Source organism: Stenella coeruleoalba, assembly GCF_951394435.1.
Source record: "Stenella coeruleoalba genome assembly, chromosome: X".
NCBI classification, from domain to species: Eukaryota; Metazoa; Chordata; class Mammalia; order Artiodactyla; family Delphinidae; genus Stenella; species Stenella coeruleoalba.
This window is the reverse complement of record NC_137152.1, coordinates 109,907,380-109,935,039: the sequence shown is the minus strand read 5'-3', so window position 1 is coordinate 109,935,039 and position 27,660 is coordinate 109,907,380. Positions and strand designations below refer to the sequence as shown.

At 45.5% G+C, this 27,660-nt stretch overlaps 1 protein-coding gene across 7 annotated transcripts in view; it reads right to left on the bottom strand.

Annotated features, from left to right (window-relative positions):
- The window catches only part of ZNF75D (zinc finger protein 75D), a 36,402-nt gene extending 10,640 nt beyond the window's left edge, over positions 1 to 25,762 (bottom strand). For 3 of the 7 annotated variants that reach the window (XM_079910027.1, XM_079910029.1, XM_079910030.1), the window contains exons 1-5: positions 25,624 to 25,762; positions 23,618 to 24,144; positions 20,655 to 20,781; positions 10,334 to 15,169; positions 9,168 to 9,297 (exon numbers count right to left, since the gene is read on the bottom strand). In XM_079910027.1, coding sequence (XP_079766153.1) covers positions 14,460 to 15,169; positions 20,655 to 20,781; positions 23,618 to 24,064 — 1,284 coding nt within the window. In that variant the 5' untranslated portion in view covers positions 24,065 to 24,144; positions 25,624 to 25,762 and the 3' untranslated portion in view covers positions 9,168 to 9,297; positions 10,334 to 14,459. Of the gene's footprint in view, positions 1 to 3,062; positions 3,198 to 9,167; positions 9,298 to 10,333; positions 15,170 to 20,654; positions 20,782 to 21,116; positions 21,209 to 21,931; positions 22,125 to 23,617; positions 24,145 to 25,623 lie in introns of those variants that run through there. The other 4 variants (XM_079910033.1, XM_079910028.1, XM_079910031.1 and 1 more) reach the window with 4 other exon arrangements.
- Positions 25,763 to 27,660: the final 1,898 nt, after the last annotated feature.

Here is a 27,660-nt window from a genome sequence, read left to right as displayed (position 1 = left end):
GTCACCTACTAGGGTGGAAGCAGGGTCCCTTGGGGGCACCGAGGCTGAGGACAGACAGCAGGAGGCTCAGGCCCCGAGAGGTCACTGTGACCAGAGGGCATCCGCGAGGCAGCGGCGTCAGCCTCGTGCATCATCTCGTGTGGCGCGTGCCCAGGCTGCGGTGACCACGCTCAGGCCTCTGACCAGGGCGGTGGCCGTTTTCCGGAGGAGGAAGACCCCGCGGAGGGGGAGTGCCCCGGGAAGCCAGCGCTCCCACCAGGTACCTCTCAGTCCCCTTGGCCCCCCACAGCACCCTCGCAGAGAAGGCCCACGGGGGCCCTTCCCGACCCTGCATTTCCCCAGCTGCTCCTGCAGCAGATGCCTTTCCAGATTTCCCCTACGGTGCATCGGCCCGATCTGAGGGTGACCCTGATTTTACTTGACAAACGCGCGCGTATTTGAAGCCAAGTGGAGGAATCATGTACCTGTCCCCGGTCGGAGGGCAGGGGCCGTGTTTAACTTGCTCACCTTTGAGCCCTAGAAACCTGCCCCAGAGTCTGGCACCGAGGGGATGACTCGGGGGACACTGAGAAGACGTCATTTTCTTGGCAGGCATCTGTTAAATTGAGGTTTGCTGGGGAGGGTGGCGTCCGTGCTCTGGTTGCATTGATTCCGTGGGTGCTGAGCGCTCGTCTGTGCCAACCACTGGGCTCAGGGCCTGAGAGGCATCCACGTCCTTTAACCCTCAAGCAACTCCCGGAGACAAGTCGCAGTGTTTCCGAGTCCATTTGACGGCGGGGTCGGGGAGACGCAGCCAGGGAAGGGCAGGCACAGGCCAGTCTCACGCGGCCCCGAAGCCCCACGGCCGCTTCCGGACCTCTGCGCTTCGCCCCAGGCGCCTACTGCACGGGAGTCCGTGCGCCGGGCTTTTGCTCAGGATGGCAGTTTGCCAGAGACGGCTTTTTTTTTTTTTCGGTACGCGGGCCTCTCACTGCTGTGGCCTCTCCCGTTGCGGAGCACAGGCTCCGGACGCGCAGGCTCAGCGGCCATGGCTCACGGGCCCAGCCGCTCCGCGGCACGTGGGATCTTCCCGGACCGGGGCACGAACTCGTGTCCCCTGCATCGGCACGCGGACTCTCAAGCACTGCGCCACCAGGGAAGCCCCCAGAGACAGCTTTTGAGAAGCATTATTCCCTCAGCAGGGCCCCGGCTTCCAGGTGCCGGAACCTCCCTGCAGCTTCTCTGCCAGCAGAGCTCGAGGAGTTGGAGCCCCGCAGAGGTGGCTGAGGCTTAGTGAAGTTTGCGACGCGAGGCTGCTGCGGAGCTCTTAGCTGACATCTCTCACTGCAGCGTCCACGAACTGCCACCCTCCCTTTTACCAACGGAAAGACACAGGAGAGTCTTTGACAATTTGGAGGTAGGTCTGTGCTCTGTTTACTTCCATATGGCTCACAGTCACTTATTTGAGCTTGAGACGCAGTTACATCCTAGTTTGAAAACTTCACAAATTTCTCAATGGGCACTGTCTGCTTTTCACAATCACTTTCTGAATCCTCTGCATCCCAGTGCAGCAAATATCTCAGTTAATGAGATTTTAACAAGTTAAGGCTATATGAGCTACAGAGAAAAACATCAAAGGTCCCCTCTGACATTTAGCTGACTATATTTGTTGGTTTACACTGAATATATGTATATTCATGGGCTATGTTTAGCATGACATAAAACTTTCAGTAGCTCTGAAAAATATCAAATGTGTAGCGAACACAGAGTGAAAAGTACAAGCTGAACCCCACCTCTGCCAATTCTACTCTCTAGAGGGGCCCTTTTTATATCTTGGGTATCTATGCAGATATTTCAACATAAAAATATTTTTCCAGTATAAGAAAAATGGTATTATTTTATATACATTGTCTTCCAAACTTGCTTTCTCTTTCATTAATATATATGGCCATCTTTGCACATTAGTGCACAGAAATCCATCACATTGTTTGCAGTGTCTTCAGTGTAGTCTGTGGAATGGATTCACTATAGTTTATTCAGGGAGGCCTCTGTTGATATTCACTTAAGTGTTTCCAATTTGTAACACACTGGCCAGGGTGATGGGCAGCTGCATGTTCTAGCAGGATGAGTGATCTGAGAGAAATAGTGCCAGTGAGACTGCCATTAGGCCATTGAAAAAGTGCAGGTGAACACAATCTTTTTTTTTAAAAGAAGAAAGTAAATAGAGAAAATATCTTGCTGCATAGGAGTTTCACAAATGGAATGTTGGAACTATAAGTAGAGACGGATAGGTGGGTATATATCTAGGGTATTTCTAAGCTACTTTTTGGATGGGTAAAGGCTGCAGTTCACTTGGGTCAAAGAAATCTCTCTTGAAGGTATAGTATATGAAGACAGTTAAAAAGCAGAGGCCCCTAATGATTCCCCCACAAAACAGTTAGAACAAATAACTGAGTTCACCAAGCTGCGGGATACAAAACCAAAGCACAAAAGTCTATTGTGTTTCTATACACTAACAATGGACAGTCCAGAAACGAAATCAGGAAAACAATTCCATTTACAACATCATCAGAAAGAATAAAATACTTAGGAATAAACTGAACCAAGAAGGCAAAGGACTTGTACACAGAAAGCTATAAAACATTGCTGAAATTAAAGAAATAAATGGAAAGACATTCCATGTAAATGGGCTGGATGACTTAATATTGTTCAGATGTCAGTACTCCCCAAAGTGATCTACACGTTCAAGGCACTCCCTATCAAAACCCTAAATACATTTTTTTGGGCAGAAATAGAAAAAGTCATCCTAAGATTCCTATAGAATCTCAAGGGACCCTGAATAGCCAAAACAATCTTGAAAAGAAGAAAAGTTGGAGGGCTCACACTTTCTGATTTCAGAACTTACTACGAAGCTACAGTAATCAAAACAGTGTGGTTCTACCTCCAAAGTAAATATAAACATACAGATTAAGAACAGGCATTAAGTTAATGCAGCCACAGACTCTTTAATTGGGGCACAAAATCTCTCCACTGTATACCAGTGAAAAATGAAATGCACACTCCATGGTCTTACATGACCTCACCTTGGAATTCATAAAGCATCACTTCTGCTGTGCTCTGAGGGTCTATTCATTTTTCTTCATCCTTTCTTCTTTCCATTCCTCAAACCGGATGGTCTCCATTAGGCTGTCTTCACACTTGCTGATTCTCTCTTCAGCCTGCAAAAATCTGCTTTTGAGATTCTCTAGGGACTTTTCATTTCCAATACTGTATTGTTCAACTTCAGAATTTTCACTCGGTTCTTTTTTTTTTTTTTTTTATAATTTCCCCATCTTCATTAATATTCTCTGTTTGGTGAGATATTGCTCTCCTACTTTCCTTTCATTTTTAAGCATGTTTTAATTTATACCTTTGGACACATTCAATACAGCTCTTGGAAGGCTTTATCTAGTAAGGCAACATCTGGGCCTTGTCAGGGACAGTTCCCATGAACTGCTTTGTTCCCCTCTGTATTGGTTACACATTTCTGCTTCTTTGCATGCCTCGATCATTTTGCTTAAATTATACATTTCAAATACTATAATGTGCCAACTCTGGAAGTCACATTTTCCCCTTCTTCCAGGTTTGTTGTTGTTGGGAGTTTGTTTGTTTTATCGTTTTTGTTGTTGCTGTTTGTTTAGTGACTTTCCCGAATGAATTTTTACTGTTTGTATTCTTTGTCACTTGCGGTCACTGAAGTTTCTTCTCAGTTACCTTTGTGGTGAACCAACAACTGGAAATAGATTTTATTAAATATCTTGAATCAATAAGTCTCCCAACTTTTGTGTTCATGTTAGGTCATACCTTCAATGCACATGTAGACAGGTTACAAGTCTACTTTAGTCTCAATTCTTGCTTACACAGAAACTCAAGATCAGCCAGAGCAAAAGCATCAGCCTTCTCAAGTGTACCATAGCCTCAGGCAGCCATAAAATTAGCCAATTGCCAGTAACTTTCTTTTCGACAAATGGCCTCAGGAAAGGCTTTTCACCCTGGGTTAACTCCAAGTCAGGACAAATAAAATCAGGTTTGCAAATGGAACCTTCCAGGGAACACCCCAATCTCATCAAATAATAATGCTATGAATACTAGACCCTTGCTTCTATTAATAGATATGATTTGCAAATATATTCTCTCATTCTGTGGGTTGCTCTTTCACTTTCTTGATAATGCCCTTTATTCATTCACGTTTACCTCAAATATTTATTGAAAGTCTCCTATGTACCCCTCACACTGCCAGTTGTATGTTCCATGAGTTTAACAGTGAACATGATAGGCAAGATCCCTGCTCCAGTGAGCCTAACACACAGGCTAGGGCGAGGGGGGGGTCACACACCATACATAAAGAAACAGCAATTTCCAATTACAGCAAGAGCTATGAACGAAATAAGCCATTCAACCCAAATGCAAGCATTATTAGCCTTCTAATTTATAAATGGGTAGAGATTTGGACTAGAGTATTGGTTTTCAAAATATTCCCCTTGAACCCCTAGAGAACAGATCCTTAAACTTTAGCATATCGGTGTTCCTTGTTAAAATCAAATGAAAATTATAGGCCATGGGGATTATGGATTTCCTTAGTGAAAAAGCACATGCACCAATAACTTCCTATCTCTCTCTTAGGTTTCATAGATTACCTGAAGTCTATCTGCAGGAAGCTGGTAGGGGTGGCTCTAAGCTTAGCCCATCCTTCTGCCAGAGCAGCTCCTATTGTCCACTATTTTTGCATATTGGACCTTCAAGAAAGATTTTATTTGATCCAAGTGTGTTGTGGGCCCCACTCTCCCAGAAAATAGTTTAGAAACACCAAGTTAGAGGATCTCTCTGTGTTATCTCTTTCAACAAAACATTAGTAAGAATTCTACCCTTCAAGATGCTTTTTCCTTGTTTACTTTCTTCAGTGAAAAAACTAGACTGTGTTCACTTTCTCTTTTTTCATTCTTGCTGTCCTCCTGGAACCTGCCTGTCCCTCTTGCCAGCGAGATATAAATTGGGATTAATACAATGTCTCTCGATAGGGGCCTGTCTGAATGAGTCATGGTGAGTTCATTCCATGGACTACACTGCAGCCATTGAAAACAAGGTGGTTGATTTCTGTGCACTAATATGCACAGTCTGATTTCTTAGACTAAAAGCACGGAGTTCTGATTAAGATAAGGTCCACTACATTAATCTAGACAGAAAATACAGTGAAAGCCTGAATTAAAATAGTGCTACAGGGCTTCCCTGGTGGCGCAGTGGTTGAGAGTCCGCCTCCCAATGCAGGGGACACGAGTTCGTGCCCCGGTCCGGAAAGATCCCACATGCCGTGGAGCGGCTGGGCCTGTGAGCCATGGCCGCCGGGCCTGCGCGTCCGGAGCCTGTGCTCCACAATGGGAGAGGCCGCGACAGTGAGAGGCCCGCGTACCACAAAAAAAAAAAAATAGTGCTATAGCAGATGAAGAGGGAAAAGAGATAAGGAAAACATAAGGAAGCAGAATCCATAGGATCTGGTGATTGATAACATAATACTTCGCTTCCCCCCACATAACGACACCACAGTAACAGGCTCTAGTATAGTAACAGGGGATTATTATACTGTTACACTGCAGTGGAAAAGGCTGCAAGGTCCAGACTCTAAGAAGGAGTTTTTAGGGACAACCAAGCCAACAAGGGAGATAAAAATAAGGATGCTAGAGGAAATTGATGTGCCTGACACTTACAGTTAGAGCAAGCACTAAACAAAGCCCAACTCCTAGGCAGATTAACATAAAACCTCACTCTGAAGGCCTATTTACCTTAGTTCCTGTTATCTAATATATCATTACAGCTTTCAACAAAGAATTACAATCCATGTTAGAATGAAATAATATTCAGAGTCTGAAGAGACAAAGCAAACATCAGAACAACATTCAGATATGGCACAGAGTTTAGAATGGTCAAACAGGGAATTAAAAATGGCTATTGGGTTTCCCTGGTGGCGCAGTGGTTGAGAGTCTGCCTGCCGATGCAGGGGACATGGGTTCGTGCCCCGGTCCGGGAAGATCCCACATGCCGCGGAGCGGCTGGGCCCGTGAACCATGGCCGCTGAGCCTGCGCGTCCGGAGCCTGTGCTCCAAAACGGGAGAGGCCACAACAGTGAGAGGTCCGCATACTGCAAAAGAAAAAAAAAATGGCTATGATTGGGCTTCCCTGGTGGCGCAGTGGTTGAGAGTCCACCTGCCGATGCTAGGGGACACGGGTTCGTGCCCCGGTCCAGGAAGATCCCACATGCCGTGGAGCGGCTAGGCCCGTGAGCCTTGGCCACTGAGCCTGCGCGTCTGGAGCCTGCGCTCCGCAACGGGAGAGGCCACAACAGTGAGAGGCCCGCGTACAGCAAAAAGAAAAAAATTAAATTAAAAAAATTTAAAAATGGCTATGATTAATATGTTAAGGGCTATAATGGGAAAAAAATAGACAACAGGCAAGAATAGACAGGTAGAATACAGAGGAGTGACATCAACAAAAGTAGTAGAGTAGGGAATTTGAAGGGCCTGTCCTTCCACAGAAACACCAAAATGAGCAAACACTGTCAGAACTAAATTGGTCAGACTCTAGGAAATAAAGGTTTGAAGCAACCAAATGAATGCTGAATCAACAAAAAGAAGCCTTCGACAGGAGGGCTTTGTGGTGTTTTAACTGAGCCTTGCCCCCTTCCCCTCCCCTCCATGGTGATAGTCTTGAAGACAGTAGCCCTCATTCCTGATGTAGGTATCTTGTTCTGGAGGAACAGCGTAGACCTTGTTCCCAAGGAATTGTATTTGTCTATTTTGACCCGTCTAGGGTTTCCCTGAGGACAGATACAACGTGCAAGTTTTTTTTCACCCAACTCAGAACTCTCTCATGGTGACACAGTGGCTGTAAAAAGACAAAGATAAAGATAGAATCTTGAAAGCAGCAAGAAAGAAGTGACTCATCAAGTAAAAGGAATCTTCAATAAGATTAGCAGTCAATTTCTCAGAAGAAACCATGGAGACCAGAAGGTAATGGGATAACATATTTAAAGTGCTGACAGAAAAAAAAATCTGTCAATCTCTCAACCAAGAATTCTATATCTGGCAAAACTATGCTTCAAAATGGAAAGAGAGGGCTTCCCTGGTGGCGCAGTGGTTGAGAGTCCGCCTGCCGATGCAGGGGACATGGGTTCGTGCCCAGGTCCGGGAAGATACCACATGCCGCAGAGCGCCTGAGCCCGTGAGCCATGGCCGCTGAGCCTGCACGTCCGGAGCCTGTGCTCCGCAACGGGAGAGGCCACAACAGTGAGAGGCCCGCGTACAGAAAAAAAAAAAAAAGGAAAGAGAAATTAAGACATCCCCATATTTTAAAAAAGCTGAGAAAAGTCATCGCTAGTAGACCTACCCTAGAAGAAATGCTAAAGTTAATTCTTCCAGCTGAAATGAAAGGATACTAGGCAGTAAATGTAAGTCATATGAAGAAATAAAGAACAGTGGTAAAGATAACAATACAGGTAAATATAAAAGCCACTTTTATCATATTTACGGTTTGTAATACCTCTGTTTCTCCTACATTATTTAAGATGCAAACACATAAAACAATACTTACAAATCTATGTTAATGGAAACAATAAATAGAAATTTAACTTGTAATAATAACTACAAGAGTGGGGACTGAGCTATATAGAAGCAAAGCTTTTGTATACTATTGAGACTAGGTTGTCATTAATTCAAACTAGATTGTTAAAAGTTTAATATGTCAAGTGTAGTCCCCAGGGTAAACACTTAGAAAATAACTTTAAAAAATACAGGGCTTCCCTGGTGGCTCAGTGGTTAAGAATCCGCCTGCCAATGCAGGGGACACAGCTTCGAGCCCTGGTCTGGGAAGATCCCACATGCCACAGAGCAACTAAGCCCATGCATAACAACTACTGGGCCCACGCACGACAACTACTGAAGGCCGCGCGCCTAGAGCCTGTGCTCCGCAACAAGAGAAGCCACCGCAATGAGAAGCCCGCGCACTGCAACGAAGAGTAGCCCTCGCTCGCTGCAACTAGAGAAAGCCCATGCACAGCAACGAAGACCCGACACAGCCAAAAATAAATAAATAAAAATAAATAAATTTATAAAAGAAAGAAAGAAAGCGCAGATTAAGATCACATTTAACCCTAACCCATTTAACGGCTTCTCCAAGGGCTCTTTCAGCCCTAATGCACTACAAGACTTGAGGGAGTCGGGGATACAGCTTTAAGTAACTGCAGCTGTAATTGTGCCTAAATGCTTGGGGGTCACGAAGACTTTTGATAACCCCAAAAAGGTATGGGCTAGCTTTTTGGACAATTGCCCACATACTCAAAACTTTGAAGGCCCTTTGAAGTCATCCATGGACCCCCAGATGAGGAAGCCTTGCTTCCCAGGTTGGTCAAAGACCACTGAAGGAAAGATATTGATATACTGGGTTGGCCCAAAAGTTCATTCGAGTTTTCCATAGGATGCTACGAAAAACCCGAACGAACTTTTTGGCCAATCCAATGTTTTTTTTGTGTGCTGATCTATCCCGTGGGTATGCCCAGCTCCCAGAGGGGCCCTTGCCAGCAAAATGGGTGGAAAAGGCTTTGGATCCCTTTGGCAGGGGAGGGAGAGAGTCTTTGCACAAGGACCATTAGGAGCCTGGCCCTGGGTAGGCCTATGTCCACTGAGCCTGAAGACTTGAGAATTTTCTCCATTCTTGAGAATTTTCAGGAAGATTTCACCCACTGTGTCAGGATCTGTGGGAGTGGGGACTGGACAAAGCAGAGTATAATCCATATAGACCGCCCTATGCTGCTGTATTTTTCTCAGCTCACATTCCCGCTGCCCTGTTGTAGCAAGGATTTTAAAAGCAAACAATGTATAGAGTTGAGATGATTAGTTTTCAATCTTGGCAGGGGGTTACATTTATCCCTTTAGGGTTATTTCTCTCACACACAAAAATCTGCAGACAGCTTTCGCCCATACTACCTCTACTCTCTGTGAGATCCTGCACCAGCTCCAACAGGGGGAATGCCCAAAATATAAGGCGCTGACACTCCAGTGAATGGGGCACGAGGTGAAGAAGAAAACCCAGAATAACACCCTTTAGGAAAGCTGAGAGCCTCCCCAAGGGAGGCCTGGGGATGGCAGATATATGGGTACTACCTGAAGAGAGAATGCTCCCAGCCATGACATCTTCTGCTACCAAACTCGAGTTCCTCTGAGGTGTCTGCAGCCCTTGGGTCGGAGTCAGTTCCTTCTTGTCACCCCAAGTCGCACACGGCCATACCAGAGCCTAAGGAGGGACGAGGGAAATGTTTCTTGGTGTTTCATGGCTCTTCCTCTCCACTTCCCCCCTAAATCCCAACCCTGGAGCAGAGCTCCCTCTGGAAGCTGGCCTGGCCACCTCCCTCCCTCCTTCCCCCGGGTTGTCCAGATCTGAGGGTGAAGGGTGCTCACCACCACTCCTCTCACCTCGCCTCCCGCCCTCTCCCCCTCATACGCTCATGACTGTTGACCCTCGGGAGGGCTTCCCTGACTCCCTGTCACTTTGTCCACAGCTGCATCCCTTGCCTGGCACCACGATGGTAGTAAGAAGCAGGGGGCACAGAGGGAGGGAAGAGAGGCGAAGACGGCCACGGGAATGGAAGGGCTTAGAAGCGACTACGTCCAGCTGCCGAGCCTGGGACAGACTTTGGCAGGGAGTCCCCTCCTTTACGTGACCGACAACCTAACATTTAATGATTTTCAACGGACACGGAGAGAAGGTAGCAAGGAGAGCATTTAAATCTCCTGACGAAGATGAGACCATGATTCCTTTTTTCTTCTCTCCCGCCCTGCCTGCCCATTCTCAGTCACCGTGGCCGTTCCTCTGGGAACAGTGGGACAGTTTACACTCACTATTGGCAGTGGCCATGGCAGAGGGAGCCAGGCAGTGAAGGAGGAAGAGGCCGCTGGAGTGGGGGAAGGGCTGGAAGGGACCCCCCCCACACACACACAACAGGCTCTTGAGTAGCAGTCACCTCGCTGTTTTCTGGGAGGGAGAAGCTGAAGAGCCAGGCCCTGCACGCGGCTGGACAGATCTGGCCTGGACACGCGGACACGCCCTAGCGTCTCGGCCACAGCGGGCAGTGGCCCCCTGCTCCCCGACCCCTTGACTCCCAACCTCAGGCATCACAAATGCAGACCGATCAGAGTGCAAGAGGACCGCTGGCCTCTGCTCTCCTGGCTCCTTTCTCATCCTCTTTGCTCAGCCCATCTTTTCCCTGATGTCCCTCAGTTGCTGAGGGCCGGAGCACAGGGGTGGGGATAGGAGCCCACACCCCTCACACCTGGCTCAGGTCAGCTTTCGTCTCCTCAGTGCCATCTCCACCTGTGGGATCTGAAGTTGGAGTGTTCTGCCTCTCCGTTCTGTCCCGAGTGAATATCCGGCCTGTGTCTCCAGCCCCCGGGCTTTTGTGTGATGTCTTCCTGTTGTGTCCTCAGAAAAGCATCAGAGTTCTCGTCTTTCAGCCACACGCTGGGGAGGTGGCAGGTGAGTATGAAGCAGAATGACATCTCCCCTCCATTCCCTCCTGCCATTTCCTTCCTTAGTGCCCACGTCTCTTCTTTGTCTGAGATGATGAGGGCTGATGTGAGTGGTCAGGATGCATGAGCAAGGAGCCCCTGCAAGGCTGTGGCAGAGGGTTGATAGGGAAGAAGAGGTACTAATGAGTCAGCTAGGAGCCCCAACTTCTACATCCTGTGCCACAACAGCTGGGACAAGAATGTCCATTCTTCCTGGAGCCCCTGTGTTCAAAGGGTGCTGGAGTATCTGAACTTGGAACCAGGAATCCTCGATTCTTTTCCTGTTTCTGCCCATTCACATCTAAAGGTCTTCCTGCCACTTGCCTTAAAAAAAAATCTCTAAAACAGGACCCATGTTCCATGCTTCTGACCTCTCCTGGGAAGGTCAGCATAGACGAGGACCTGGAAGATGAGCTCTGAAGCTAAAAGGTGTTGTAACTGGGGATGGCAGCTTTGGGAAAACAGAGTGCCCTTTTGCTGACCCGTTTTCAGGAACTTTGCTGAATCTCATGAAGGGGCAGTAACTGCGGGCTCCATCCACGCGGTACTTCCTTCAACTTTTGAATCCATCTCTTCTTTCTAAATGCTAAACAGGGAATTCCCTGGCGGTCCAGTTGTTAGGACTCCGTGCTTCCACTGCAGGGGGACGCAGGTTCGATCCCTGGTCGGGGAATTAAGATCACGCAAGCCACGTGTCGCGGCTAAAAAAAAAAAAAAAAAGCTACACAAATAAATGCCCTTTGCGTGGTAGCATGATACCAGCTATCTAGGGTGCTACCAAACATGGATTCACACAGAAAGTGCCCTCTGCAGGAAGCTGAACTTCCCCTTAGTTCCAAGGGCACAATCACAGAGAGACCTGGAAGGGATGGTGGGGCAGTCCTTCTCCAAGCCTTTTGCAGTATAATGGTCTCCTTTCCTTCCGGGTCACTTCCTCCTGTGAGATTAACTCTTTCATTCTTTTTAGTGGCCGTTCTACAGTCACCTCTTATGAGTTTGAGGATACACCTAATAGTGTAAATACTGTCCACAAAAATTCCACCCCTAGCCATCACTTGCCCTCCTTTTTCAAGCATCTCAAGTTTAAGGAATCTAATATATTGTGGTTGTTACTCATTAGCAGTGTATCTAGCTGAATGGGGACATTAGCTTATTGCTTACCACTGACTAGAGAGGAGCATCTCCAGAAAGGAATGTCACACCAGAAGGCTACCCTTCTGACCATCATGAGCCAGCTTTAAAAAGAGCTGGAGGGGCTTCCCTGCTGGCGCAGTGGTTAAGAATCCGCCTGCCAATGCAGGGGACACGGGTTCGAGCCCCGGTCCGGGAAGATCCCACGTGCCGCGGAGCGGCTAGGCCCGTGCACCACAACTACTGAGCCTGCGCGTCTGGAGCCTGTGCTCCGCAACGGGAGAGGCCGCGACAGTGAGAGGCCCGCGCACCGTGATGAAGAGTGGCCCCCGCTCACCGCAACTGGAGAAAGCCCTCGCACAGAAACGAAGACCCAACACAGGCAAAAATAAATAAACAGGGCTTCCCTGGTGGCGCAGTGGTTGAGAGTCCGCCTGCCGATGCAGGGGACACGGGTTCATGCCCTGGTCTGGGAGGATCCCACATGCCGCAGAGCGGCTGGGCCTGTGAGCCATGGCCGCTGAGCCTGCGCGTCCGGAGCCTGTGCTCCGCAACGGGGGAGGCCACAACAGTGAGAGACCCGCATACAGCAAAAATAAATAAATTTATAAAAAAATAACAGCTGGAAATGATGGAAAACTCAGTAAGGATGCTTAAAAGCTGAATAAGTAGACAGAGTTGATTTTTTAAAACAAGATGAAAGATGTTCCAAATGTTTATGGACCATCTTCTGTAACATGGTTTATGGACCATGAACATAGACTGTTCCAAATGTTTATGGACCATCTTCTGTAACCAATGTTAGGCATGCTCACCAGTCTCTCTTAATTCTCACAGCAGCCCTGATAGGAAGGAATCACTATCTCCATTTTATAAACACGTAAACAAGCTTAGAAAGGACTCTTCATGGAAAAATTATCTGGGGAATTCCCTGGTGGTCCAGTGGTTAAGACTCAGCGCTCTCACTGCCGGGGCCCAGGTTCCACCCCTCGTTGGGGAACTAAGATCACGCATGCCGTGCGGTGTGGCCAAAAAAAAAAAAAAGAAGAAAAAAAGAGAAAAATTATCTGAAGACACCTATTCTAAAAAAGTGAACGTTGGTCATCTCTGGGTAATATGGAAACAATGGAATTTTGTCTGATGTTTAAATCTCATATGAAACAAAATGCCGTTTTCATTTAAAAAGTAAAATTTTATGAAATAATAAGTATATAGAAGGCTTGACCAACATCCTAAACTAGGATCTGACACAGGTATAAACCCATGTCTTCCAACTTCCCTGCCCTTCCCTTGACATCACATCGTCTTCTCAGGAGATACAGTTGTCTCTCCTGCAGGGGATTGGTTCTAGGACCCCCTGCAGCTACCAAAATCTGAGGATGCTTAAGTCCCTTATGTAAAATGGTGCAGTATTTACATATAACCTACACACATCTTCCCATATACTTTAAATCACCTCTAGATTACTTACAATACCTAGTACAATGTAAATGCTATGTAAACAGTTGCCAGCATGCAGCAAATTCATGTTTTACCTTTCCTAAGCTCTGGAATTTTTTTGATCCGCGGTTGGTTGAATCTGTGCACGTGGAATCTGTGGATATAGAGGGCCAACTGCGCAACCTCAGGCCAATGGGGAAGGAAAAGGAACCACCATGAACAAACCAGTTTCTGTCTGACCTGGCTCTCACTGAGCCATCACTCTAAGTCACAGGCCTCACCCTGCTCTGACTGGACACTCCCTCCTCACATCCAATGTTCACCGAGGCTACGAGGCCATGAGGCCACGTGGCTCTCCTTACCACTCTAGTATATCAGTTTGCAAAATCTCCAGACCTTCCTGAAAAGCATCCATGTATATGGGGCTGTGGCTGAACAGCCATAAAAATGGGCCTCCTGTTAGGTCCTGGAGCAGGGTGGCATCAACTTGAAAGCCTTCCAGTCCACATAGTGAAAGTCAAAAAAAGGCCATTCACCACTGCCCTCTGCCTTCTACAGATACCTGGATGAGGGCCCCGATTACCTCCTTCATCATTTCATTCTGAATACCTCAGTGTTGAGAGGACCAGCAGGAAGAAAGATATCAAGTGCTTCCAGGGTCCCTAGGTCTGTGCTGGCATTCAGGCCTCTGCGTGCTGCTTGGAATTCCTTTGACAGAAAACACTGCAGCAGTAGTGGCTGCTCAGGAGAGAGGCAACTAGAATGGGGGTACTTCTCCCAGGGCAAACACTGAACCCTCTCTTCCTATTCCAGAATGAAGTTCCCTGAACCCTGGTTTGGTTGTTCGTGTAGCCAGAATGGTAGCCACAGAAACTGCCTCAAACTTAGTAATTCTCTCTGAGCTCCCTTCAGAGGACCTGAATACTCTTATTTTCCATCTCTCCTGAGAAAGAATGGGAGTAGGACTCATGGCCATCACATATTTGCTGAGCACCTGATACCTGAAGAATTTAGATCACGGGGGGTGGGGAAGCTGAGTAACCAGACAGATACAGATAGTTAGAAATAGATAGATAGGTAACTTTAGATATATGAGAACTATTTCACTCTTTTATTTATAAAGAAGTCATTATGGATCAGTCTTGTGCTAGGAGGCACTGAGGATACAATGCTGAATAAAAGAGAGTTTAGATTCCTTTTTATGAAACATAACATGTGCCCTTCCCAAATTCTGTTGATGATAGATTCCTATCACTGGGTGCCTCATCATTTTGTATTCTTTTATCACCTCTAGGGTCAAGCTCTAGCTGCTGGCTTTCTTCAGACTGGAGACACTGGACACGATTCCCTTCTCCTGTGGAGTTTCTGGTGTCTAAGAAGGCTTGACCGCCTGCTAAAATTTCTCCTGCATATGCTACAAGTATAAGGCTGCTCACCTGTGTGGGTTCTCTGGTGTTTAATAAGGTGGGAGTTCTGAATGAATCTTTTCCCACATTCATAACATTTAAAGGGTTTTTCTCCTGTGTGAATTCTTAGGTGGGTGTGTAGATTTGTGTTATGACTGAAGCTTTTCCCACACCATGAGCATCTATATGGTTTTATTCCTTGGTGTGCCAGTAAGTGCTTATTAAGATCTGAACTCCACCTAAACCTCTTATCACATTGTTGACATTTATAGGGTTTCTCTTCAGTGTGAATTCTCTGGTGCTTAATTAGGTCAGAGCTAACCCTGAAGCTTTTCCCACATTCCTGACATTTAAAAGGTTTCTCTCCTGCATGGCCTTTCCCATGAAGATCCATACGTTTTGGAAGCTCTTGTCTGCAAGTTGTAAGTTTCTTTCTTTTCTTCCCTGGAAAAGCTCGATGCCGTTTCCGTACCCTGTGTGTACCACCATGATTTTCTCTGCCCGTTGTTTTCTGGGCAACTTTCATTCTGGCCTTTCTTAATACTTTGCATCCTGATGCTTGTATTTCTAATGTAGAAAGAGACATAGGTTGGTCATTTCCAGTGTCATTTTTGAGCTTTAACCCTGTTGGAATAAACAGAAGAATCAGACATCTGATCCCAGAACAAGAAAACTACAGGAATGAAAAGAAAAATCAATGATGACAGCTTTTAAAAAATACAAGAACAAGTGATTTCTGGTCCAATCTGGACAAAATGGCATAGACCCATTTCTCCCTGATCCTCCTTGCTAGGCACAACAACAAACCCATTCAAGAATGCAAGACACAATGAACAGAGAATTCTAAAAAGTGGTAAAAAGAAGGCAAAATGGTTTGGGACCCCAGAACTACAAGAGTAACACAGCAGGTGTCTTACATCCCCACACCCAAAAAAGAAGGCAAACCAGATCTAGTGTTTTCCAAACCGCAACCTAGCAACAGAAGGCTACCTGGATAGGCTTATTCCTTCCCAAATCTGAATGGGAAACCTTCTGACAACACTAGAACTCCAGTGAGGAGACACCAAATTAGGCATGCAGAACTAGCAAGAGGGACCTAGCCACAAGTGGCCGGGCCCAGGAAGCCTTTTCATCCCTACAGGTCAGAGATTCCCACTGAGAGACACTCTGGCCTAGGTAAATATCTTCCTCACCATCAGGCAGCACCAGCGGGGACGCAAGGGAACCCTAGCAGTACCATATAAACCAAGGAGACCACAATAACACTATAAAGGCTCTGAAAACTAAACTGTCACTAGACACATACTCCACAAAAGTAGGAAAGAACCTGTGTGCTAAATTAAAACAGAGTGACTGCCCATTAAAATAAAATATTTAAATAGGACCCAGACTCTCCTAACATAATAGACAAAATGATCAGGATGCAATAAAGAAAATAACACATCACACCTAGAACCAAAAAAAAAAAAAATCACAGCTTGAGTGAGAAAAGGCAATCTGACAAAAATGGAATCAGACTGGAAGTCAAAACCAGAGAGACAACAGAAAAATCTAAAAATATATGGAAATGAAACAGTATACTTCTAAATAATCCATGATTCAAACAGAAAGTCTCAAGGGTAATTTAAAAATACATAGTTAAATGAAAATAAAATTAAAATACATCAAAATATGTGGAATGCAGCTAAGGGAATGCTCAGAGGAAAATGTATAGCCCTAAATGCTTACAATAAAAAAGAGGAAAGGTCTCAAATAAATAATCTAAGTTCCTAACTCAAGAAACTAGAAAAAAAGCAAAATAAAATTTTAAAAAGTTGAAGAAAGGAATAATAAAGATCACAAAAGAAATCACAATCAAACAAAAAGCTTATTCTTAAAGAAAATAAAATTGATAAACCTATATCAACACTGACAAAAATAATAGGAGAGAAGATATAAACCATCAGTGTCAAGAAGGAAATTGGGTACATCTCTACACATTCTGAAGCAATTAAAAAGATAATAAGGGGGCTTCCCTGGTGGCGCAGTGGTTGAGAGTCCGCCTGCCGATGCAGGGGACGTGGGTTCGTGCCCCGGTCCGGGAAGATCCCACATGCCGCGGAGTGGCTGGGCCCGTGAGCCATGGCCGCTGAGCCTGCGCGTCCAGAGCCTGTGCTCCGCAGCGGGAGAGGCCACAACAGTGAGAGAGGCCCGCGTACCACAAAAAAAAAAAAAAAAAGATAATAAGGGAATACTATAAACAACTTATGTTCATGGATTTTAAAAGTTAGGAAAAATGGGCCAATTTCTCAAAATCCACAAACTACCGTAATTCAACCAATATGAAATAGATAATCTGAATAGCACTCTGACCATTAGAGAAACTGAATTCATAATTTAAAAGCTGCTAAAAAAGACATCTCCAGGTTCATATAGTGTTACTGGAGAATTCTACCAAATATTTATAGAATTAACACCACTTGTATATAATCTCTTCCAGAAAAGACAAGAGGAAGAAATACTACCCAAGTCATTTTATAAGGCCAGTAATTACCCTGATAGCAAAATCATACAAAGACAGTACTAAAAAAGAAAACTACAGACTAACATCTCCCATGAACTTAAATACAACAATCCTCAACAAAATACTGGCAAACTGAATGTAACAATAATTAAGAATTATATACCATGATCAAGTAGGATTTACTGCAGGTATGCAAAGCTGGTTCAACATTTGAAATCAATCAACATAACCCACCATATCAACGAGCTTTGAAAGATCATAATCCCATTAACTGACACAGAAAAGTATTTGACAAACCCCACATCCATTCACGATAAAAAACACTCAGAAAATAAGGAATTATATCGACCTGATAAGAGTATCAACAAAAAAACCTGTACTAACATCATAGGTAATAGTGAAAGACTTAAAAAACTTCTTAGAACTAATAAGTGAGTTCAGTAGGGTCACAGGATAAGAGAACAAAACAAAATTAGTGGCACGCCTATACAAAAACAATAAACATGCAGAAACCAAATTTAAAATAATACCATTTACAATTGCTCCAATGAAAATTAGCTTCTGCATACGCGTAACAAACATGCAAAAGATCTGTACACTGAAAATTACAAAAAGCTGATGAAAGAAGTCAAAGAAGACCCGAATAAATAGACATACTGTGTTCACTGATTAGAAAGATCAACATAGTAAAGATATCACTCCCCCTCAAATTAATATATAGGTTTAATGTAATTTCTAGCTAAATTCCAACAAAGTTTATTGTAGACATAGATAAGCTTATTCTAAAATTTACATGGAAAGGAACAGGCCCTAGAATAGCTAAAATAAAATTTTATCTTGACAAAAGAATAAAGTGGGAAGAATCACTCTACCTGATAGATATTAAGGCTTCCTAAATTGTATAGCTACAGTAATCAAGACAGTGCCATACTGGCAGAAGGATAGACACATAGCTCGATGGAACAAAACAGAGGTACACAAATATGCCCAACTGATCTTTGACAAAAGTGCAAAAGCATTTCAGTGGAGGAAGGCCAGTCTCTTCAACAAACGAGGCTGAAGCAATTGGGCCTCCATAGGCAAAAAAAATGAACTTCAAACCTTATATGATAATCAACTCAATAAGAATCGTGGACTTAAATGTAAAATTATAAAACTTTTAGGAAAAACATAGAAAATTTTAGGGATCTATAGCTAGTCAGACTGCTAGCCTTGATAACAAAAATACAATCTATAAAAGGAAAAAATAAAAAATTGGTTATCACAATTCAAAATTTTTACTCTGTGGAAGCCCATGGGAAGAGGATAAAAAGAAAAATACACAGCCTTGGGGAAACTCCTTGCAAACCACATATCCACGAAAGCACTAGAATCTAGAATCTATAAAGAACTCTCAAAACTCAACAGTTAAAAAACAACTTAATTAAAATATGGGCAAAAGCCATTTCACTGAACATAGATAGCAAATCAGCACATGAAAAGCCATTAGCTATTAGGGAAATGCAAATCCAACCCACAATGAGATAACACTACATACTTAGCAGAAAGGCAAAAAAAGTATTTTTTTAAAAAATGGTGATACTACTAAACAACGGCAAGAATGTAGAAAAACTGGATCACATCCATTGCTGGCTGAGAATGTAAAATGGTACAGCAACTTTGAAAAACAGTTTGGCATTAAACATGTAATTACCATATGAACCAGCAATTGCACCCTTAAAGGCATTTATCCCAGAGAAACGAAAACTTATCTCTACACAAAATCCTGTACGTGAATGTTCACGGCAGCTTTATTCGCAATAGCCAAAAACTGAAGACAGCAAAAATACCTTTCGATGGGTGAATGGTTAAACAAATTGTGGCATATCAATATCATGGAATGCTTCTCAGCAGTTCATCTGAACTACCGATACACGCAATAGCTAAGATGAATTTCCAGGGACTTAATCTGAATGAGAAAAGTTAATCCCCCAAAGCTACATACTGCATGACTCTATTCATATAACATTTTTGAAATGGCAAAATTAAAAAACTGTAGAACAGATCAGTGGTTGGCATAGGTTGGTGATGGGGTGGGATGTAGGAGGGAAATGTGTGTGGTTATAAAAGGGCAACAGGAGGGCTCCTTGTGGTTATGTAACTGTCCAGTATCTTGATTGTGGGGGTGAATACACAAACCTCAACATGTGATAAAACTATAGATCTAAACACACACACATACAAGGGAAAACGGAAACATGAATAAGGTCAGTGGACTATATCAGTATTAATATCCTGGTTGTGATATTATATACTTTTGCAAAAGTTATCATTGAGGGAAAATGGGTAAAGTGTACATGGGTTCTCTTTGTATTACATTTTAAATATGCATATGAATCTACAATTAACTCAATTAAAAGTTTAATTAAAAAAAAATACAGGGCTTCCCTGGTGGCGCAGTGGTTGAGAGTCCGCCTGCCGATGCAGGGCACATGGGTTCGTGCCCCGATCCGGGAGGGTCCCGCATGCCGTGGAGCGGCTGGGCCCGTGAGCCATGGCCACTGGGCCTGCGCGTCTGAAGCCTGTGCTCCGCAACGGGAGAGGCCACAACACTGAGAGGACCGCGTACCGCAAAAAAAAAGAAAAAATACAGGAACAGAATCTTAAAAATGTTAAGCTCCTATACAGGTTCCTATCAAGGAATCTTCTCCTCTTCCTATGTATACACTTACCTCAAGGAGTACTCTCTAAGACTGTCCTTGAACTCTTGGGGACCTTGGGTCTATGGTTCTTGCCCTTGTGCTAAACAGATCGCTTTAAGTTTAGGGTGCAATGATAATGTTCTGAGAATAAAACTTTGAGGTCATGGACTGCCATCTTAATTCCAGACTATTTTCAGGAAAAGTGAATGACTCTTTTATACTTTTATTTACCCCCAACATTTAAATGGGCAGAATCTTAGATTCCACATCTTCTTTATACTCTACTGTGGTTGTAGGTGGATATACAATGAGGAAGCGAAGAACTAAACCTATAAGGAGGACAGATGGAAACGACGTGGAGGGGGCGGGGAGTCCAGTGGTATTCCAGCAGACCTGCTTAGAGATGAGGTGGCTTAGACCAGATGGTGAGAGCAGAAGAGGTTGAGACGTGGTTGTATTCAGCACCTTTTGTTAAAAACTTTTTAATCTTATACTGGAGTATAGTTGATTAACGGCGTTGCAGGACCTATTTTGAAGACAGAGTTCAGGGCACTTGCTGACGGATCGGCTGGGGGGTGTAACAAAAAGACCAGAAAGAAGGATAACTGAGAGGTTTTGGGCCTGAGCAACTGGGTAAGTCGTGGTGCCCGCTACTGACATGGAAAAGATATGGGAAGAGTGGGTTTGCAGGGCGGGGCAGGAGTATGAGAGATTAAGAACTCTACCTAGAATAAAGAAGTGAGATGTGTATTCGTAAAAAGCTCTCCGGGTGGTCTGGATATGCCTTTCCTTTTCCCCACACCATCAAGCTGAGAACCAACCCGCCACTGGAACACTGGGACTTTCTCACAGGAGTTCATTTTTCATGAACTGAGGACGGGACAGATTACACAAGTTCTACACAAAGGAAAGGAAGAATCTTTACCTAGAGAGATGACAGTCTCATAGTTTTCCTGCATTACATTATGGTAGAGGATCTTCTGAGCAGGGTCCAGTAATTGCCATTCTTCCTCGGTAAAAAACAAGGCCACATCTTCAAATGTCAACAGACTCTAAAGAAGAGAATAAGTTGTAGTTCAGTACTTGCCACGACAAAAGCCATCCTATCACTCATCTCCGAATGACACGGGAGGCCAGTCACTGAAGACCTTAAGAGTATAATATTTAAGGGAAAAGAAGTGAGATGGCAGAAAAGGAAGGCACCAAAGAGATCAGTACACAGCTTGGGAGGTGCCCAATTCCCACAGGGCCAAGCCTCGTTGCCTAGAGAACACCTGGGGCTAACGCACCTCAGAGCACCTGCCAGGTACGGTGGGTCATGGGTAGCAGAGAAAAGCAGACAAGGTCACGTTCAGGCTGCCTGGAAAAGCTGGAAAGTACAGCTCACCTGGGACTCAGGCAGGATGAGCTCAGATGCCGTCTTCCAGCTTGGGGTGCTTTCCTGCTCAGAAAAGGCTAGAATCTGTTGAGCAGGCACAGCTGTGGGGGGAAAAGAGTCAGAAAAACTTTCTCTTTTCTATTTATGAATACCCTGAGGCAATTTCTACAATATAGGACTCCTTCGGTAAAGATGGCTCATCTTCGCGCACGTGTGTGCGCGTGCGTGTGTGATGTGCTGTGCCAGAAGTGGCCTTCTCCTTGCAAACAAGAACCAAATATCCACCACTCCGCAGAATTGGTTCCCAGTTGACTCTTTCCAGATTTCATGAAATAAAAGGAAATCCATTATGTTTTTCCTCTCATAAAATAAATTGTTTGCTGAGCTGGGCAAGAATTAGAGGTGTTTGAAAATGAAAGCCTCAGGTCCTCCAGTGTACAGTAGGAAATGTGGGAGATTTATTACTTTTTTCCTGGTGTACAATTATCTTCCCATTCTGCCAATGACAGTCCATTTCTGATCCCAATTTCTCCTTTAACTTGTAAGGGTGAGATGACCCTGCCTGTTCCTGCTGTATCTTCCTCTCTCCTCTCAGATTTCTAAGGAGCAAGGTCCACATTGTAAATACCAGGGTTCTGTGGTTGGGATGTTTCTGTACCACAGAATGACCCTCACCTTCACCCACCACTGGCCTGCTATACTCCCACCAGAGAGACATCCTAAGTGCCAGCAGGGCTGGGCAGCTGGAAAATTCCGTGACATTCTAGCTGAACCAATTACTATCACAGCTCCCAGGAGAAGAGAATTATTATGAAGCTCCTCACCTCTTCCATATAAAGGCTGGGTTTCTTTCTGAGTATTCCAGCCCAGCTGTTCTTGCAGTACCCGGTATGTATTCCAACATTCTTTCTGGAACACACCCATTGGTTGGGGCTCTGCTGGCTTCCACTTAAAGCCTGGGGCCACTGCTGTTCCTCCCAAGAGCAATGCCTCCTTTCCCAGCTCATGGGCTGTGACCTAGAAATAATCCCCATCCTCGTTAGCAAAGAACTTTTGGCCTTGGGGTGGTGGTGGAGGAACAAACAAGACTAGAGCCCAGGTTTGGGGAGCGTGTAACGTTAAAGGAAGTCATTTTTTAATTAATTAATTTATTTTTGCTGTGTTGGGTCTTCGTTTCTGTGCGAGGGCTTTCTCTAGTTGTGGCAAGCGGGGGCCACTCTTCATCGCGGTGCATGGGCCTCTCACCATCGCAGCCTCTCCTGTTGCGGAGCACAGGCTCCAGACGCGCAGGCTCAGTAGTTGTGGCTCACGGGCCTAGTCGCTCCACGGCATGTGGGATCCTCCCAGACCAGGGCTCGAACCCATGTCCCCTGCATTAGCAGGCAGATTCTCAACCACTGCGCCACCAGGGAAGCCCAGGAAGTCATTTTTAAAAAGAGATACTGCACCATGGTTTCCTCACAAGGAACTATACACGTGATCTGGGAAGATTAGGATAAAATGAGAGAAGCTGTGACTGCTGCCGGCCTCCACCCCTCCACAGATGGCCACAGCTCAGGCCACGAGCAGGGTGGGGTAGGCTGCCTGTCCTTTTGCTGCCTCCACTCTCTTGCTTTCTAGACTTGGATCCTTGACCTAGTGGATTTTTATCTTCTAGTTTTCTCTAAAACAAAATAAGGACGCAAAGAAAAAAGGTTTTCCTGTCAGTCAGATTTTCCAATCCTCCCATGTCCAGGGAACGATTTCATGGAGAAAGGGGATGCATCGGAGGGAAAAAATGAGGGAAGAGTTGGGACTCTAACTTTCCTCCATATGCTTCAGTTGTAATAAGACACCTGTGTTCCTCAAGGTGGACTCTCGAGGAAAGGAAGTGTGCTGCCATCTCCCAAGGACAGACCTTGGTTCCCCACTCACCAGCAAGGCCAAGGCCGAGCACTAAGGGAGGCCACAGGGCTCTTTCCTCCTGGCCCTGAGATGTGTGTTCCCACCACAGAGGGCACCACCCCTCAGCACTTTCTCTCCATTTTTCTGTTGGCACTTTTCTTCTTTCTGTATCCCTGTTTCCCTTTTTTCTATCTCTTCTCTTCCTTTGCAGTCTCCCCAGAGATGTTTGATTTATACTTCGGTTGCTACCCTCTCTTGCCTTTGATCTCTAAGTGCTGTCCACGCTTTCAGGTTTTTTTCTCCTTCCCCACGTCTTTCTTGCCTTTTATTTCTCTGTTGCTAAGTCCTGTCTCCTCAGCCATGCTAGACCAGGCCCATCACCCTCAATTCACCCTGGCCCTGAAGAGGGCGAAATGCATTTCTTTTCTCGAAGGCCAGGAAAGACTCCCAGGAACTCCGAAACCTGGAGGCTGACTGTCGCTGCCAGTCTGTGATTTCAGATCGCACTTAGCTGTTCTAAAGCAACAACAGAAGAATGACCTAATCCATCCCATTATCCAATTAGCAGCCCCCGCCCCGGACTTTTACCCTATTTCAGTGTACCCGTAAGGAATCTTTCTGCTCACCTCATTACTTATTCCACCATGTTCTTTCTGAAAACGGTCTACCAGGGCCACAGCCTCTCTGACGCTCTGTGGATGATACTTCTGCACCCAGTTCTGGATATCCCTGGGCAGAATGGTCAGGAACTGCTCTAGCACCAGCAATTCCAAGATCTGCTCTTTTGAGTGGATCTCTGGCCTCAGCCACTGATGGCATAATTCCTGCAGTTGGCTGACAGCCTCAAGCGGTCCAGGTGCTTCATGATAATAGAAGCTCCGGAAGTGCTGGCGAGCGCTCTCAGGACCAAGACTGTCCATCTGTGGGCTGGATTTCTTACTCTGACTGGAGCTCTCTTTCACAGACCCCTTAGTCTCCCACAAAGCCTCCACGTGTGGGTACAAGCATGCATTCACCTTCAGATGTCTCATCATCATTTGCTCTAGGAATAGTTTTACTCCTATGTGTGACATCCTCCTGGTGCCACCTTTGACAACTGAGGCCTTGTCAGGCTTGGTACAAAACCAATGAGTGGATCTTCTCCCCAAGGTCACTGAGGGAGGGCAGAAAAAAAAAGTAAACGTCAAGAAGAAAGCCACATGACACATATTTACTTGCTATTTATAGTTATCAGAGAAGAAAGAACAGAAAAGTTCCTGTCCTGCCTCGCCTTTAAAATCAACTGCCACTCAGGATGACTCAAGACTACTTCTGGACATGTTTTTCCCCTTTCCTTTGTTACCCAACTCTGAAACAAAGCACAGCTCAGGGAAGACAAAAGTCAGTTGATCACTTTTTTTTTTAAGGTTGATGGGTGAAAAAACTGGCACCCATTCACTAAAACGAGCTTTGATATTATCCAATACTTAATCTGTGTGCTTCCTGTCCCACCTTTACAAATGGGGCATATTTGACTTTCTCTAAATTGTAATAGATCACCCCAGTTTTTTGTCTTTAGTCAGGGTGAAAACAACTTCTCTGCCCCTTCATCCTATTATGGAGACTGATGCCTCTGCTTCATGGAACATTTGATATTCTCTTTTCATATTAATATTGGAAAGGAAACTGAGGCGGCCAGATCAGAAAAGAAGTAATTAGAGAAAAAGCAACCTTATTCCTCTCAGCAAGTATCCCCCCACTAAGCAATCAGATGGCATCAACATTGTTTTTCTGGGGGAAGACTTATAAAGGGCACTGAGCGGCTTTGTACCTGTGTCTGAAAATTTTTGCTTACTTTACTGGAAAAACTGACAGTTGGCTTTGTTTACAAGATACCCAAACGTCAAACTATAAAAAAGGAAAGGAGAAACGGTGACGATTAAGGTTCTTCAGAGACAGGAAGGGTCCCTGCAAACGTAAGCCTTCTCTTGACTTTACACTTCCTCAGGGTCATAGAGATCTTTAAGCAAGGCTGAGGACGGCCTTGAGAGTCTCATTTTCTCGGAGGTGATCCAGCAGAAACAACAACAAAGTTCTTTCAAGGATGTCACCGGTATTCAAAGAAATAATTTGGCTGGTTCCTTGCTGCCTGTACAGGCTCAGGAGGTACAGGGACACGTCCTGTTTTTCTTTGTCAGCCAAAACTAATGTCTAGGAAGCTGAAATGACCCTTTCTCCAGGGATATGCTCATAAGCCAGCGGAAACGGGCAAGTTTCGCTGGGCTCCTTGGTAGGCCTTACGCCCCATCCCCCATCTACACCTACATGTGAGGACCGACCGCGAGGCGCCCGCGTGCACTCAGCACACCGGCAGCCTCCGAGCGTGCTTCAGCAGCAGCCCTGGGTTATATCTGCACACAGGGTACAAAGAGGTTGCTTCCAGAGATTAGACGTGGCTGTAGGAGACTGAGTGCCGGCCTCGCTGAGAACAGGTCCCGCCGGCTCTCAGGCCGACCGTCGCCCGGCAGCGACGCCACCGCGAAAAGGAAAAGGCTGCGCGCCCGCACCCCAGCTCGCCACCACGCAGCTGGCGCGTGCGGCCGGCATCTCTCGGGGCCCCTCCTGACCAAACCCAGAAGGAAAATCAAATTACCTCCACCCAGCTCCGGCTTCCGTGGACGCCACTTCCCTCTTTCTGGGCTCGGCTATGAAGTCGCCACGCCTCTCGCCCCCGCGGGGAGGAAGGAAGGTCCGGGTTCCCGCGCTCCCGGGGGCGATGTCGGGAAAGCGCGAGGCCCCGCGAGCGGCGCCCCAAGACGCCGGGGTCCGGGAGCGCGGGGCCTTGGCAGCTCAGTCCCCAGCCCAATCCCACTAGCGGCCCGAGAACATTCCGCAACCCGCCATTTCGGGGTCGCGGGCTGTGGACTGGCCCCAACCGGAAAAGGAAGAATGCATTTCCGGTGGTTCCGTGACAGCCACGCCCAACCTCGCCCTCCCTCAGTCTGGGGAGTCGCAGCCTAGCGAGTCCGGAAGGGCTCGCGGGTCCTTCCCGTCCCGGGTTTAGCCCCGGATGCAAATAAAAGAGTTCTGGTCACCGCGTCTCGGGCCCGCGGGAGGCCTAGCTATGCCACAATAGGCGTCTCGTCTCCTGGGAATGATGCAGTCTGCTGACGCGCGACGCCGTGATCTCGGACCCCCGACTTGCGGAGTGGCGTCCAGATTACTCCTGCGTCGCGTTCTGGCAGTCGGTTTCCCTTTCTCCCGGGAAGTTCGCCTGGTTAGGGCCACCAACCCCGAAAATCATCCCCTAGGCTCGTCCCGGGACTCCTTAAGTTAAGAGGCCTTTGGTCCTCCTGGTCAGACCCCTCGCTAGATCAGGAATAACAGCCCCTTATATTTTTAAATCCCTTGTCTGGTTCGCTGGCACTTCCTTCCCAGCTATTATTATTTTATTCTTGTTAGGTAGGTTTTAACCGTATGGTGTGGGTTCCATTTATATCTCTCCTTGACATATAAAAAAATTGAGATGTAGGACGCGACGTCCGCAGGGTCACTTGGATTGCCGGTGGCAGATTTTAGACCAATTTTGGTCTCCTGTTGGCATACCCCGTGTTTCTGCTACTACATTATGCTTCCCTGAAGGAGAGGAACCTTGTTTCGTCTTATATCTTCTGTAATGCTTAGCATAGTCCTCTGGAGAAGGCCTCTTTCTAAGAACCCAAACATCTCGGGTTGTCAGTGTCTCCAAATTTTCAGTGTTTACCTAGTGTTGAGCCATTTGGACAGAAGTTATCCGTATGAATCAAAGAGGAGAAACTGTATGTAGCTCAATTGTACAGTGGGGATGAAATTGACGTCTTTTGTAAATCAGTGTGAGAAACCACTCAGGCTAGGGGACAAGAGCTCTGCATGCCTGGGAGGAAAATAAACAAGGATCACCTGTCCACCTTTTTACATGCAAATGAAGATTACTCTAAGAAGATAAGGTCAATCCATATTTGCAAAGTAAAGCTGCCCAGAAGTGTGCGAGAGGACACTGCATTGTCTGTGATTGTAAACCTAGTAAAGATGTTTGCTTCACCAGAGAATCATTTTCAGAATGATTCCTTCAAAGCTCTGTTCCTGAGGTCAGGCATTGTCAACCGAATGTTTTAGGACCATGAAGGGGAAGTCAGAGCACTGTTGCTTCTGGACAATTCCCAGGCTTACCTTTCAGCTGAGTCACTAACCAATGAGGACGGTCGGATAAAGGCATTTTCTTTTTCTTTTCTTTTTCCTTTTTATTTGAAATAGTAAGGTTTTTAAACCGTGTGGAGTTTAATATTAATCTGCCAGTTATCCCTTGTAATTGTCTTCAATAGAAATTATCTATAGATTATATAGTTAGCCATTTAGAACGAATATGGACATAAATATAATGATCTCTTCAATTTTTCTTATAGCCTACTATGGCTTTTACGCTTCAAAGAAAAGAGAAAATTCTTGAGAAGGACTAGAGGTTCCAGGAAGACAAGTTGTAATTCACTTAAAACAAATTTCATCACATATTGTTAATATGGTTAGTGGTAAAAGCATGCACTGAGTCATGTTTTCTTTTATAAAACTCTACAAAATTAAAGGTTTATAATTTAAACCCATAACACCCAGATCCCATCCATAGTAATGTCTTGGCTAATATGTTTGAAACACA